Genomic DNA, 14,457 nt, shown 5'->3' on the forward strand with positions numbered 1-14,457 from the left:
TTATATTAAACCATCATTAATACACTTAACTTTATCACGTTACTAATATATATTTTTTAATATTAAGACATCATTAATACACTTTTAACTTGATCACGTTATTAATATATATTTTTAATAATAAAACATGATTAATACACTTTTAACTTTATCACGTTACTTATATATATATATTTTTTAATATCAAGACATCATTAATACACTTTTAAAATGATCACGTTACTAATATATATATTTTAATATTAAAACATCATTAATACACTTAACTTGATCACGTTACTATTAACATCTTTAATACACTTAACTTGATCACGTTACTATTAACATCTTTAATACACTTAACTTGATCACGTTACTATTAACATCATTAATACACTTATAGCTTGATCACGTTACTAATATGTATTTTTTAATATTAAAACATCATTAATACACATTCAACTTGATCACGTTACTAATATATTAACATCATTAATAAACTTTTAACTTGATCACCTTACTAATATATTAACATCATTATTACACTTTTAACTTGATCACGTTACTAATATTTTATCATTAATACACTTTTAACTAGATCACATTACTAATATATTAACATCATAAATACACTTTTAACTTGATCACGTTACTAATATATTAACATCATTAATACACTTTTTACTTATCAAGTTACTAATATATTAACATCATTAATACACTTTTAACTTGATCACGTTACTAATATATTAACATCATTAATACATTTTTAACTTGATCACGTTACTAATATATTAGCATCATTAATACACTTTTAACTTGATCACGTTACTAATATATATTTTTTATATTAAAACATCATTAATACACTTTTAACATTATCACGTTACTAATATACTGCGATGAGGTGGCGACTTGTCCAGGGTGTACCCCGCCTTCCGCCTGATTGTAGCTGAGATAGGCTCCAGCGCCCCCCGCGACCCCAAAAGGGAATAAGCGGTAGAAAATGGATGGATGGACGTTACTAATATATATATTTTTAATATTAAGACATCATTAATTCACTTTTAACTTGATCCCGTTACTAATATATTAACATCATTAATACACTTTTAACTTGATCATGTTACGAATATATATTTTTTATATTAAAACATCATTAATACACTTTTAACATTATCACGTTACTAATATATATATATTTAATATCAAGACATCATTAATACACTTTTAACTTGATCACGTTATTAATACATACTTTTAATAATAGAACATCATTAATACACTTTTAACTTTATCACCTTACGTTAATATATATTTTTTAATATCAAGACATCATTAATACACTTTTAACTTGATAATGTTACTTATATATTAACATCATTAATACACTTTTTACTTTATCATGTTAGTAATATTTTATTTTAATAATAAAACATCATTAATACACTTTTAACTTAATCACGTTACTAATATAGCATTTTTAATATTAAAACATCATTAATACACTTTTAACTTGATCACGTTATTAATATATATTTTTAATAATACAACATCATTAAAACACTTAAGATTATCATGCTACTAATATTTATGTTTGAAATTAAAACATCATTAATAGACCTAACTTTTTACTAATATATTTTTTTTAATATTAAAATATAATTAATATACTTTTAACATTATTCTGTGTCTATTTATTTTTAACATTAAAACATCATTATTACAATTTTAACATTATCATGTTACTAATATATTCATTTTTGAAATAAAACATCATTAATACACTTTTAACTTTATCATGTTACTAATATATATATTTTAATCATAAAACATTAATACAATTTTAAATTGATCATGTTACTGATATATAATTTTAATAATAAGACATCATTAATACACTTTTAACATCATCATGTTACTAATATATATTTTTAATCATAAAACATGAATACCATTTTAAATTTTATCATGTTACTAATATATATTTTTAATAAGACATCATTAATACACTTTTAAATTTATCATGTTACTAAAATATATTTTAAATAATAAAACATCATTAATACACTTTTAACTTTTATCATGTTACTAATATATATTTTTAATAATAAAACATCATTAATACACTTTTAACATTATCATGTTACTAATATATATTTTTAATATTAAAACATCATTAATACACTTAACATTATCATGTTCCTAATATATTGTATTATTAAAACATCATTAATACACTTAACATTATCATGTTCCTAATATATTTTATTATTAAAACATCATTAATACACTTTTAACATTATCATGTTACTAATATAACCTTTTTAATATTAAAACATCAATAATACACTTTTAACATCATCATGTTACTACTATATATATCTAATATTAAAACATCATTAATACACTTTTAACACTATCATGTTACTAATATATATTTTTAATAGTAAAACATCATCAATACATTTTTAACAGGATCATGTTACTAATATATTTTAATATTAAAATATCATTAAAACACTTTTAACATTATCATGTTAGTAATTAATATTAAAACATTTTACCAATACATTTAATATTAAACATTATCAACAAAACATATTACTCATACACTTTTAACATTAATACATCATCATGTTACTAATATCTATTTCATATTAATACTTTTTAACATAATACATCCTCATATTACTAATATCGTTTTAATATTAAAACATCATATTCCTAGTATATTTTTAATATTAAAGTATTAAGTATACTTAACATCGAAACATCATCATTCATATAGTTTTAATATTAAAACATAGTATTATATTTGTAACATTAATACATCATTGTATCACTAATACTGTATGGTTTTAACATCAAAATATTTTTGTAATATTAATACATCATATTACTAATACTGTGTTTTTAACTTTGAAACATTATTATATTGCTAATATAGTTAAACATTTTAATATTAATAATATATCTTTAACATTAATACATCATCATATTAGTAACAGTGTATATTTTTAACATTAAAACATATTACTAATGCTGGATGTTTTTGACATTAAAACGATGCATCATATTACTAATACTGTTTGTTTGTAATATTAACAGTACATTCTCGATATTAAAACGATACATCATATCACTAATAGTAATGATTTCTCCTTTCTAATGTTATGAATGTTGTTTCACCAGTATATAAAACAAATATGTATATTTATTAATAAAAACACAAATATGTGTATCTATACAGTATATACATTCATATATATATATATATATATATATATATATATATACACACATCAAGTTAACTTAACACAATATTTACATAATTTCGGTCATTTCCAGTCGACGCAAGGCGATTTTTAATGTTGAATGATATAAATCTGTATAAATATTCTAAGAAAACAACATACAATCCTTTCTTATTATCCAACTTTGATCACGTTCTGCATGCTTGCATTGTAATTCTTACCTTGGACACTTAGTGGTGCTGCTTGACAAGGAATCCCAAAGAATAAGAATCCGCTTCTTTTTTCACTTTTGCGTTTCCGCTTGACCATAGTAATCTCAGCTACCATCGGCTGCTCATTGGTCAGTCCCAGGACGCATTTGCCACACAATCCCACAATATTAATACCTTTGTACACTGTATACAATCATTTTTGTTACAGTTAGCATGACGTCTTTTTATTCATCTTTCCTTTTTATAATAAATTGAACAAAAAAAATCACACTTACTGTCTGAGCATAACTTCAAACCTGAAAATTAAAGAAGTTATCAGGCTGTCGCAAAATCACACTGAAAACTAAAACATAAGCATCTTATTTTCCACAAATCGAGTCATCTACCGCTTTAAGAAGTGCAAGTGATGCAAAATTGATTTGGAAAAACATGCAGAAAAAGTAGGAACAGGAAATAAATACAGCCGGTCCTCGTTTATCGCCGCATGTTACTTCCACATTTCCGCCAATAATTATTAATAGATTGAATATTTTCATAGTTAAAGCATTAAAAAACTTTGATTTGTTTTTTTTACATAATTAGAGCATTTAAATATGAATTAACATCACCTTTACACTTGTTTCACCCAATACTTAAGTGTGTTCTACTGTCAGTTACAGTACTCACTGGTAGCCCGGGGGATCCTCCGAGCGTCCTAGCTGTAGTTTTCACCCGGCCACTACAACACAACCACGACGTGGAATTACTTCATCACATCCCGGGTAATTCCCCCAAGAAGTGGGCTTCCACGTGCTGAAACCACAGGCAGAAGTTGTCCTTCAGAAACCTGGTCAGTTTGACACTCGCAGCAGCGACCATTAGCTTTGTTGTTAGCATTGCGCTATCATCAACTTTTTATTGTTACTTCTGTCTTCAAATCTGCTGATTCATCATCTCGGAAGCATTATCGTCCTATTAGCATCCTCGCAGCTGTGTCTAAAAATCTCAGGAAAAAAGGCTGAGTCGTGACGTCCCTCCAGGATTTTGCAGGCTTTTCTCGGGATTGTCTCGGGCTAAAATGAGATTAGAATAGCACAGTGGTAGAGAAGAAATGCGAGGTAATAAAGTCGCGCGCGCGTGTGTGTGTGTGTGTGTGTGTGTGTGTGTGTGTGTGTGTGTGTGTGTGTGTGTGTGTGTGTGTGTGTGTGTGAAAATCCATAAATTAGGCGAAACATTGCATGAAGTGTAGGGTTCAAAACAGAGGCAAAAAACAGCAACTTATTGCCCAAAAGTTACGGTAAAATAGGTTTTAAGACACACTGTTCCTTCAAAGTAAATTAATGTTACATCAAAGTAAAAGTTGTTAATTTAGACAGAATTGTTTTTTCCCAAAGTAAAAGATGTTGATTTTAGACAATGTTTTTTCAAAGGATGCTGATTTACAGAATGTTTATTTAGATGAATGTTTTTACAAAGTAAAAGATGTTTTAGACAGAAGACTGTTTTTACAAAATAAAAGATGTTGATTTAGACAATGTTTCTTCAAAGTGAAATATGTTGATTTAGACAGGATGTTTCGTCACAATAAAATATTTAGATTTAGACAGAATATTTCTTCAAAGTAAATGTTGTTAATTTAGACAATATATTTTTTCCAAAGTAAAAGATGTTAATTATTTTAGACAGAATGTTTTTTTCTAAGTTAAAGATGTTGACTTACAGAATGTTTCTTCAAAGCAAAAATATGTTGATTTAGACATATGTTTTTACAAAATAAAATATGTCATTTTGGACAAAAGAATGTTTTTATAAAATAAAAGATGTTAATTTAGACAAAATGTTTATACAAAGTAAAATATGTTGATTTACAGAAAGTTTCTTCAAAGCAAAAATATGTTGATTTAGACATATGTTTTTACGAAATAAAATATGTCATTTTGGACAGAAGAATGTTTTTACAAAATAAAAGATGTTAATTTAGACAAAATGTTTATACAAAGTAAAATATGTTGATTTACAGAATGTTTCTAAAAAATATATAAGTTGATTTAGACAGAATGTTTCTACAAAATAAAAGATGTTGATTTAGACAAAATATTTCCCAAAATAAAAGATGTTGATTTAGACAGAATATTTCCCCAAAGTGAAAGATGTCGAGTTAGACAGAATGTTTCTACAAAATAAAAGATGTTGATTTAGACAGAATGTTTCCCCAAAATAAAAGATGTTGATTTACAGAATGTTTCTTCAAAGTAAAATATTAATTTAGACAGAATGTTTCCCTAAAGTGAAATATGTTGATTTAATTAGAATGTTTCTACAAAATAAAAGATGTTGATTTAGACAGAATGTTTCTACAAAGTATAATATGTTGATTTAGACAGAATGTTTCTCCAAAGTAAAAGATAATGATTTCGACAAAGTTTGTACAAACTAAAGGCTGTTGATTACTTTAAAAATAAGGTTTTTCAAAGTAAAGGATGTTTATTTAGACCAGAGTGTTTCTACAAAATAAAATATGTTAATTTGGACAGAATGTTTCCCCAAAGTGAAATATGTTGATTTAATTAGAATGTTTCTACAAAATAAAAGATGTCGATTTAGACAGAATGTCTCTCCAAAGTAAAATATAATGATTTCGACAAAGTTTGTACAAACTGAAGGCTGTTGATTACTTTAAAAATAATGTTTTTCAAAGTAAATGATGTTTATTTAGATCAGGGTGTTTCTACAAAATAAAGGATGTTGATTTGTACAAAATAAAAGCTGTTTATTCAGACAGAGATGGGGAGTGCGCAGACTTGCCGCTAGCTGGACTGTTGCTGTATGGATGCGAGTTCCCCTTGTCCCTGTCCTTGTTTTCATGCTTGTGTTTATGTTTATGCTTGTGCTTCTTCTTCTTTTTCTTCTTGTGCTCGTGGTGATGGTGGCCATGTTCACTCCTGTGCTTGGCCAGGGCGGACGTCTCTTTGGAGAAGGTCGGCACAGGCGTGGCCGGCATGGACAGCATGCAATGTTCCACCAGCGCTGGCTCTTTGCCTTGAAGAAAACAACGGTGTGTATGATTTAGAATAACTTGCTACATACTGGCATGGTACACTTCTATGTTACCTGGTGTAGAAGGTCTGTCCAACAGATGGAGGTGATGGTGAATGAAGGCCTGGCTGTCATGAACAGTCTCCATGTCGATATCTTCTTCTTCCATGTTGAACTACAACACACAGCAACACAATATTTATACATATCTATTTACTATTTATATATGTATATATTTATAATGTCCAATCCAGTCCAATCAACTTTATTTGTATAGCACATTTAAACAACAAAAATGTTTCCAAAGTGCTGTACAAAAATATGAAAAACAAGATTCAAATACTATTCTTAGCTCCACCAATGACTGAATAAAAACAAAATAAATCAATTGTTACAATAATTATGTGTAAGTTATCACACAACTCTTATGCTTAAAGGCTGTTGCTATAGTTATTATCAATTGTGCTGAAGTTGTACTTTTCTATCTGTGCAAAGGGATATCGTCTCGTATCAGTGTTTGTGTCCAGAACCGGCCTGCTGACTGCCAAGGGCGAACATCGAGTGCCGTGACGCAGACAGAGCAGAGACAGAGCGATATCACGAGTGTCAGCACATTTGCATTTCATGAATAGTCATATATTGTGTCTAACTGGGGCTGCTGAGATTACCCCCCTTCCTTCAGCAGCAGCCTCAGTGATGTAACCAGGGACCTCCCAAATAAATAGAGGAGAACGTGGGCTGGACTTTAGAGCGTAGGTTGGTTCTGTAACTAGAGTACAGCCCAAAACGTCTCTCCTCATTGAGCTAAATTTAACTCTGTCTCTGCATGATTCCTTGCTTCTTGTCTGTTTAATATATGTCATCAGTGTTTGAACCTGACATAAATATAAAACCAATATAAAAATAAATATGATTAAAAACGATTTTAAAAGGTAAAACCAATTACAACAATAAATAGAAATAACAATTTAAAAACACTGAGGACCATACAACTCATATAGTGTGTAATATGTATAATTATAATTAATAATATCAAAATATTGATGGACTGAACTGTTGTATGAAAAATGTGGAATTCTGAGGACGTGTTAGTGAATGCTTCATGTTGGAATACTTTCAATATTTGTGCAACTTATAAACATTTTTTATTTATTTTCAACAGAAATGTTGTGGCGTTTGTCGCAATGTTTTGTAACCTTTGCCAGGTCTTGAATGAGCTGAAGTTATGTTGGTATGTTTTTGTATCAGCTGAGGAATGTGGAAGTGTTTATAAATTAGGGATGGGCGATAAAGCGATATCAACATACACTGCGATACACGTAATCGATATCAATGCAAAATGTTTTTCTTTGTTGGTAGAAAGCGGAAGTTGCGAAGCAAGGTTGGTTGCATGAACAAAGGCACTCACTCTCTGGTAACCGAGCAACGCAGGAAGTGAGGAGTCACACGTATCGGTATCAACAGTTAAGTTTGGTTGCGCCGCCTTGTTGTTTGGCTGCTAATTCTTTGCATGGACTGGAAAAAGTCACACTGTCCCTGAGTATATATTTCTAATTTCTAGTCAAAATTAAAAAAAAACTTTATACAAGTCACAATCCCTTGAATAGTATTTTTTTAGAGATACGTAAGAACTTGTTTTTAGGCAATAGATCTTCTGAGGAAAAAAATACTACTTTGAGCATCACAAGTTTGTTATAAGCAGTGTTCGTAATAATAACACTGTAACTTTTACTAGTAACCAGTAATCTAATTAATTACTTTTAGGTCCGTCAAAACGCAGTTAGCGATAGCTTGATGTAACGTGGCACGCTACCTTTGATGTGGTTTTATGTCGACAACAAGACAGCAGGAAGTAACTTTTTACTAGAGAAAGCCACAAGCAGCACCACACTTATATGAACTTGATGTCAAACAGGAAGAGGCAACATCACACTGTGACAAAGCAGACACAATTACATTAATGAACAACAAATCAATGATTGAAGAGACAAACTTAGCATCCAAACAATAACCCGTTTGTTGACGAGAAGATATGACATCCACGGAAGCACATTCAATCTCTTTATTAACCAGAGGTAACACAATCCGGTGAAAAGATTCAAAAGAGCCGACAAACTGCAGTCTGCCGCTGCTAACTGCTAAAGCTAACTAAACACAGCTCCCTTGATGACGTCACATGTCAACAGTCCCCGCCTTTTAAAAGCACACACTTATCACACTGTGCTCTCATTTGAGACGTTTCTCAGCTGCATATGACAGATATTAGATTTTTTTATTATTTGTACTAATTACTTTCCCTAATTAATTACATTAATTAAAGAGTAATTCTGTTGTTTACTTTTTTGGTGAGTAACTATAATTAATGACTTTTCAAAAGTATTTTTCAGAACACTGGTTATAAGACACAAAACTTCACAATACTAATAGTAAGTATAGTTAATAATAAGTTAATAGCTAATTCGAAGATCACTTTCAAGTTTTTTAAGCTTAAAAATAATGTTTATTTCAAGAAATCTTACCAACACAATTTTGGCTTGTTCCATTGGCAGATTTTTTTTGCTCATAACAAGCAAAAATAACTTGTATTAACTTTTCTTTACTCATTTTAAGAAGGGCATTTTTTCCAGTGTGGAGTGAGAAAATAAAGTAAAAAAGAGTGCTGCAGAAAAAGAAAAATTGTGGCTAAAACAGGAAAAGTCACCTCGCAAGGATGGCAGTATAATTTTTTTTAGTAGTGGTGGTCAGACCAATGTGGTCTGTAAATGATGCAAGGTGCTCGTCCCCACCAAGAATGGTAATACCACATCACCTTAGCCGCGCTCACCCTTTAGAGCACAGCTGTAACTTCCTGGCTCTAAACCTGTAGAAAATAGTTCTTGTCAGGTTTCTCTATGTTTACATTTTCACATTTTTGCACTATTTTGTTACCCTTTAATAAGCATTTCTTACATATTCCTTATTTTTGCACCTTCATTTTAAGAGCTCATTGTTAAGTGCTTATTGTAATTGTACAATTTTGTTTACATTGTTTAAGTGTTTGCCATGCTTGTGTTGACATTTGCTTTGCTTTCTGCCTTGATAGCTGAGAGGATTATAATCAGAAGAAGGTTACTTTTGAAATAAATGTTTATATGTAATACATTTTTTTCCTGGTCCTTATTTTAGGTCTTAAAAAATAAAAATAATTATCGCTATAAACCGATATAAAACACTTGTATTGTGATTCAGTTTTCAGCCCTAATGAGTGCTGCTATATTCTGCTGCCCTTTGTGCAATCGTAAACAGCGAGGTCTTGGCCCGAAAAAACCACAACAAAGAAGAAGTACAAAACTATAAAGAAAATGACAGTACCCTGATCTTGTAGCGGCCCGCTCTGTTGTCATCTTCCAAATGCTGCACTGCTTGCCCTGGTTCTGGAGGCGAGCCAAGTTGAGTTTCAGCCTTCCTCTTGATGCCCTGAGGAGGCTGACCTACCCCACAGACCCCCAGGGAAATTGGATCAGGCTCGTCATCCTCCTGCAACAATGAAAAAACACACACACTTACTATACATTTTACTATGTACAAAAAAATATATATACAATATTCTTTATATAAGTGTGTGAGTGAGTGAGAGGAAGAAAGAGAGAATAATATTGCATTGAACTGAGTTTTCAGACTACACCTTTAAAAATATAGCTCTCAAGGCTGACATGTCGACAAGAGTCGAGGCAAGCAGGCGCCTCGTCATCACGTGCTGTCGACGACGGTGTTACAACTACGCAACGGTTAGCTGGATAAAAAGTACTAATAGCCATGTGGTTTGTCAAGAATCTGAACGGTCCTCCTGTACTGACCCAATTAGGAACAGGTACCAAATAAAAAAAACGCTTCTTTGTATATATCCCAAGTTATTATAGACTGTGGAAGTGAAAATGTTTAAAGCGAGCGAACACAGTAACACATTTTTATAATAAAAAATTAAAACAATAACATTAAAAGTAGAATTTGATAGTATTGTTGTAAAACAGGTGAGTAATTTAAAGTGGATAGTGCACAAAGATGGTTATGCTTACCATAACCGTCATTCTTTAAAAAAAAAAAAAATTAACCTCAACATTGAAATGGTATTTTTAACATTCATAAATAAATGTATCGGTAGTCGCCGCCTTACAAATCAATTCACACAGAGACACCACCGCTCTCATGTACACTCTATTGCAGCAGCCGTGCGGAAACTATGACTGTCATGACCCCATGCGGTCCGAATTTCCAAAAATTAAATTCAAAATCAGTTACACAAAATGTATTAATTGAAGCAACAGAATACAAATCATCATTTTTTCCAAATAAAAATCGATAAGAGAACTGATAAAGAACCGAATTGTTAAGCAGAATCGAAAGTGGAATCGGAACCGGAACCGGGTACTTACAGGTGGGTAACTGATGCCAACACCATGGATCCCGATGCTAGCAGCTGTGTCCACAATGAATTCAGGCTTGATGGTGGGGTTGAGTACAGCTTTCTTCTCTTTCAGGTTGAGCACTAGGCCAAGTTCAGGCAGGGGCAGGCAGGAAGGCCGTGTCAAACCGAACAACACGTAGTAGAGGTTCACCGCATCGCAGCGCAGACGCCAGTCATGCGCTGTACCTGAGGGACAGAAAAACACAAGTATACATATAAAGTACATTCACCAATAAGAACACAGAATGTATTTTTCTCATTAAGTTCTAATGCTGGGATTTTCTTGTTTAAAACACTGTGTTGGAAAACCTTTCTATGCCATCGTTTAACATTATATACCATTGTATGTTTTACAAGTGTACTGTTTTTGCTGTGGTTTATTCATCCTGAGTATAGCAACTTTCCTTTTGTTATTTGCTCAGTCTCATTCCGAAAGTCTATGTTGCTGAGAAAAACACATTCTGTTAGTGAAAGCAAATTCTGGCCACATTGCTGTGAACTGTATCTCTTCCTCCTTCTCTTCACTCCCTAAGCAGCCAGGTGCCTTCCACCAAGGTCTCCTTTCTTTTAGCTGAAACCTGCTCCCCCCCCCCTCCGAACTGAGCCTACTCGACCTCTCCTGGACTGTATTCAGTGTATAAAGAATGACATATCTCTTACACTGCGCCTTTTTCCTTTCATACTTGCTACAAATGTTAACTGTGCCTTTTTAAGATGCACAAGCTTCTTAATTTTGTTTTGACTACTGTACTAGAAAACATTTCCAATAAAACACCTAAAAAAGTCATAGTATCATATAAAAGTTGTCATTGAAACATTCTGAGTAGAGCAAACACTTTGTGCTGTTTTGTAAGCTAACACGCTGACTTATGGATGGAACCGTTGAAGCAGCACTAAGTAACTTTTCAACCTTCATAAAATATTTTCCTAACTTTTTGTACTTTCAACTAGTTGAATGACACCTCTGTCATGGCCTGAGGGGGTCCCTTTACCCATTCGTTAAAAAGGTTGAAGTCGATGCGAACACCTACGTGCCGCCATAATACACAAAAAAACCGCCTATGTGCAATTACTGCTATCATGGCAAAGGCTCCAAAACGAGCAAAGAAACGAAAAGAAAAAATGGAGCTTACCCGGATAAAAGGACAGTCAAGGATCAACATTGATTGCCCCTTCTTTCACTGGCGTGAGCTCAAAGACAAGGGGGGATTTCAGACCAATGCTGCCTTGGCTCTGTTCCCGCTAAACTAGTAAGTGAATTTCGATGCTCAATTAAAAATGCTAATGCTAATGTTAGCTACTGGAAATTTGCATGGTAGCAATAAATAGCCACCAGCGTGACAGTTGGCAGTTTCACACTACTTCCTTCGAAAAAACTCTCCCGCCAGTCTTTCTTTGCTTCAGACCTGCAATTGCCTCGATACATTCTTGGTAGTAGCGTCATGTTTGTAGCCGAATCCAAGATGACTTCTTGATAGTGTCTGCTATTTAACATCAGTATACCCATGAGAGACGTAATATTTGTGCCAATAATACACCGAACATCATGTTAGTTACCTACTCAGTGGCCTAGTGGTTAGAGTGTCCGCCCTGAGATCGGTAGGTTGTGAGTTCAAACCAAAGACTATAAAAATGGGAGCCATTACCTCCCTGCTTGGCACTCAGCATCAAGGATTGGAATTGGGGGTTAAATCATCAAAAATGATTCACGGGCGCGGCCACCGCTGCTGCTCACTGCTCCCCTCACCTCCCAGGGGGTGAACAAGGGGATGGGTCAAATGCAGAGGACAAATTTCACCACACCTAGTGTGTGTGACAATCATTGGTACTTTTTGTTCCACACCATCGGCCTCAAAGCAGGCCAGACTTAAATAATGTAATCTACCTGTATATCTGGGTGTGCATGTAGACAGCAACCTGGAGTGCACTCTGTAAGAAAAGCCATAGTAGGCTCAGCAGTTTTACCGGTCTGTGGATGCAAGTGTTCTGAATTTTGGAGCTGTCTGCTGGGGTGGCAACATAACAGCAAGGAACAGGCTGATAACCCTAACCCAGGCTGATAAAGAAAGCCGGTTCAGTGCTGGAAAGAGAGTTGGACACACTAGACAATGGAGTGGAAAAACTGAGGAGAGACAAGCTGCAAGCCATATGGGAAAATATTAACCACCCCCTCCAGTGCATCCTGGCAGACCAGAGGCTGAAGCGAGAAGCTCGTTTTTCTGCACTCTAGCACTGAACGATACAAGAGTTCCATTGTTCCAAATGCCATTAGGATGTTTAATAGAACTTTGAACAGCAGAGACCCTGATCATTTAGGCTCTGTGGTCTGGACATACATCATGTATATTATATGCTTTTTTTTATATAACCACTGTCATTTTATCTTTATGGTTCTATTGTTTGTGATCACATTCTTTTAATGTGTAATGTGTACCTCTTTTACTGTGTGAGCTACAAAAAGTACCTGAATTTCCCCAAGGGGGTGACTTAAGTATCGATCTCTCTATCTATCTACCTACTCTTATCTGTTAATCTACTCCAGGGCCGCTGTGACTACAAATGTAGCTTACCACCATCCACGTGCACCACCATCAATGTGAGTGAATGCTAGATCTTACTGTAAAGCGCTTTGGGTGTTTAGAAAGGCGCTATATAAATCTAAACCATAATTACTGTTAAAAAACATTTTTTACACTAATTAACGGGTCAGAACTTAAGGAGGTTTTATTATACAAGATATTATTTGTCAGAACCAAAACTGATAGAGTAATTGGGATATACTGTGTGGTATTCTTGGCTGTCAACTGTACATCAAACCAAACCCACATATCTTGACCACATCTTTGACCATGACCAATACCAGTACTTAAGCGCACACACACAGGGTTTCCCCTTAATGTAACTGAACGTGGCGCAATTTTTAGCTTTTATTGCCACTATTATGATAACAACTGGCCCAATTCCAACAGGTTTTATTGGCCGTGCAAACACTTTAGTCTACGTGCTTCCCCAGACACATTACATCACTTACTTATTCTCCACCGATCCGCTTTCACAGACGGTGTGTTTGCGATCATGGGAAAAATTAACATTAAATCAAAAACACACTGACATAAACCATAACCACCAGCAGGTTGTTACTGTTTGTTATTTCCACACTAATAAGTAATAATGCACCAAAAATTTGGCCGCCAAAAAAAGACTTTGATCACCGAAAACAGTGCTGCCGAAACCGGATGTTGTGATGAAGTAAACAAGACGCACGCGATTGTTTGCGATGTGGACTTAATGTAAATATATCCCAGATGTGCCCGCGGACAGCGATCTACAAAATGTTCAAATATTAAGAGGACAGTGGCAGCTTTTAGGGAGAGAAAGTTCAACTGGAGCAGCAGCACAAAGCCAGTGTGACATCATGCTCGTTGCAGCTCGCCTCTTTTGTCAGGGATATTGAGGAACAAAAGTAGAGTCTCTAAACACGAGTATATTCTATAATAACACCAGAAAAAGATGCTAGATTTGTAGTTAGTCGTTTTTAAAAAGGAAAACG

General features: G+C 33.3%; 1 protein-coding gene across 1 annotated transcript in view; it reads right to left on the reverse strand.

Annotated features, from left to right (window-relative positions):
- Positions 1 to 6,009: 6,009 nt before the first annotated feature.
- The window catches only part of taf2 (TAF2 RNA polymerase II, TATA box binding protein (TBP)-associated factor), a 73,467-nt gene continuing 65,019 nt past the window's right edge, over positions 6,010 to 14,457 (reverse strand). The window contains exons 25-28 of the mRNA XM_061982869.2: positions 10,876 to 11,093; positions 9,815 to 9,979; positions 6,539 to 6,638; positions 6,010 to 6,466 (exon numbers count right to left, since the gene is read on the reverse strand). Coding sequence (XP_061838853.1) covers positions 6,198 to 6,466; positions 6,539 to 6,638; positions 9,815 to 9,979; positions 10,876 to 11,093 — 752 coding nt within the window. The 3' untranslated portion in view covers positions 6,010 to 6,197. The remainder of the gene's footprint in view (positions 6,467 to 6,538; positions 6,639 to 9,814; positions 9,980 to 10,875; positions 11,094 to 14,457) is intronic.

The sequence above is a fragment of the Nerophis lumbriciformis genome, linkage group LG21, assembly GCF_033978685.3.
Source record: "Nerophis lumbriciformis linkage group LG21, RoL_Nlum_v2.1, whole genome shotgun sequence".
In the NCBI taxonomy this organism is placed as follows: Eukaryota; Metazoa; Chordata; class Actinopteri; order Syngnathiformes; family Syngnathidae; genus Nerophis; species Nerophis lumbriciformis.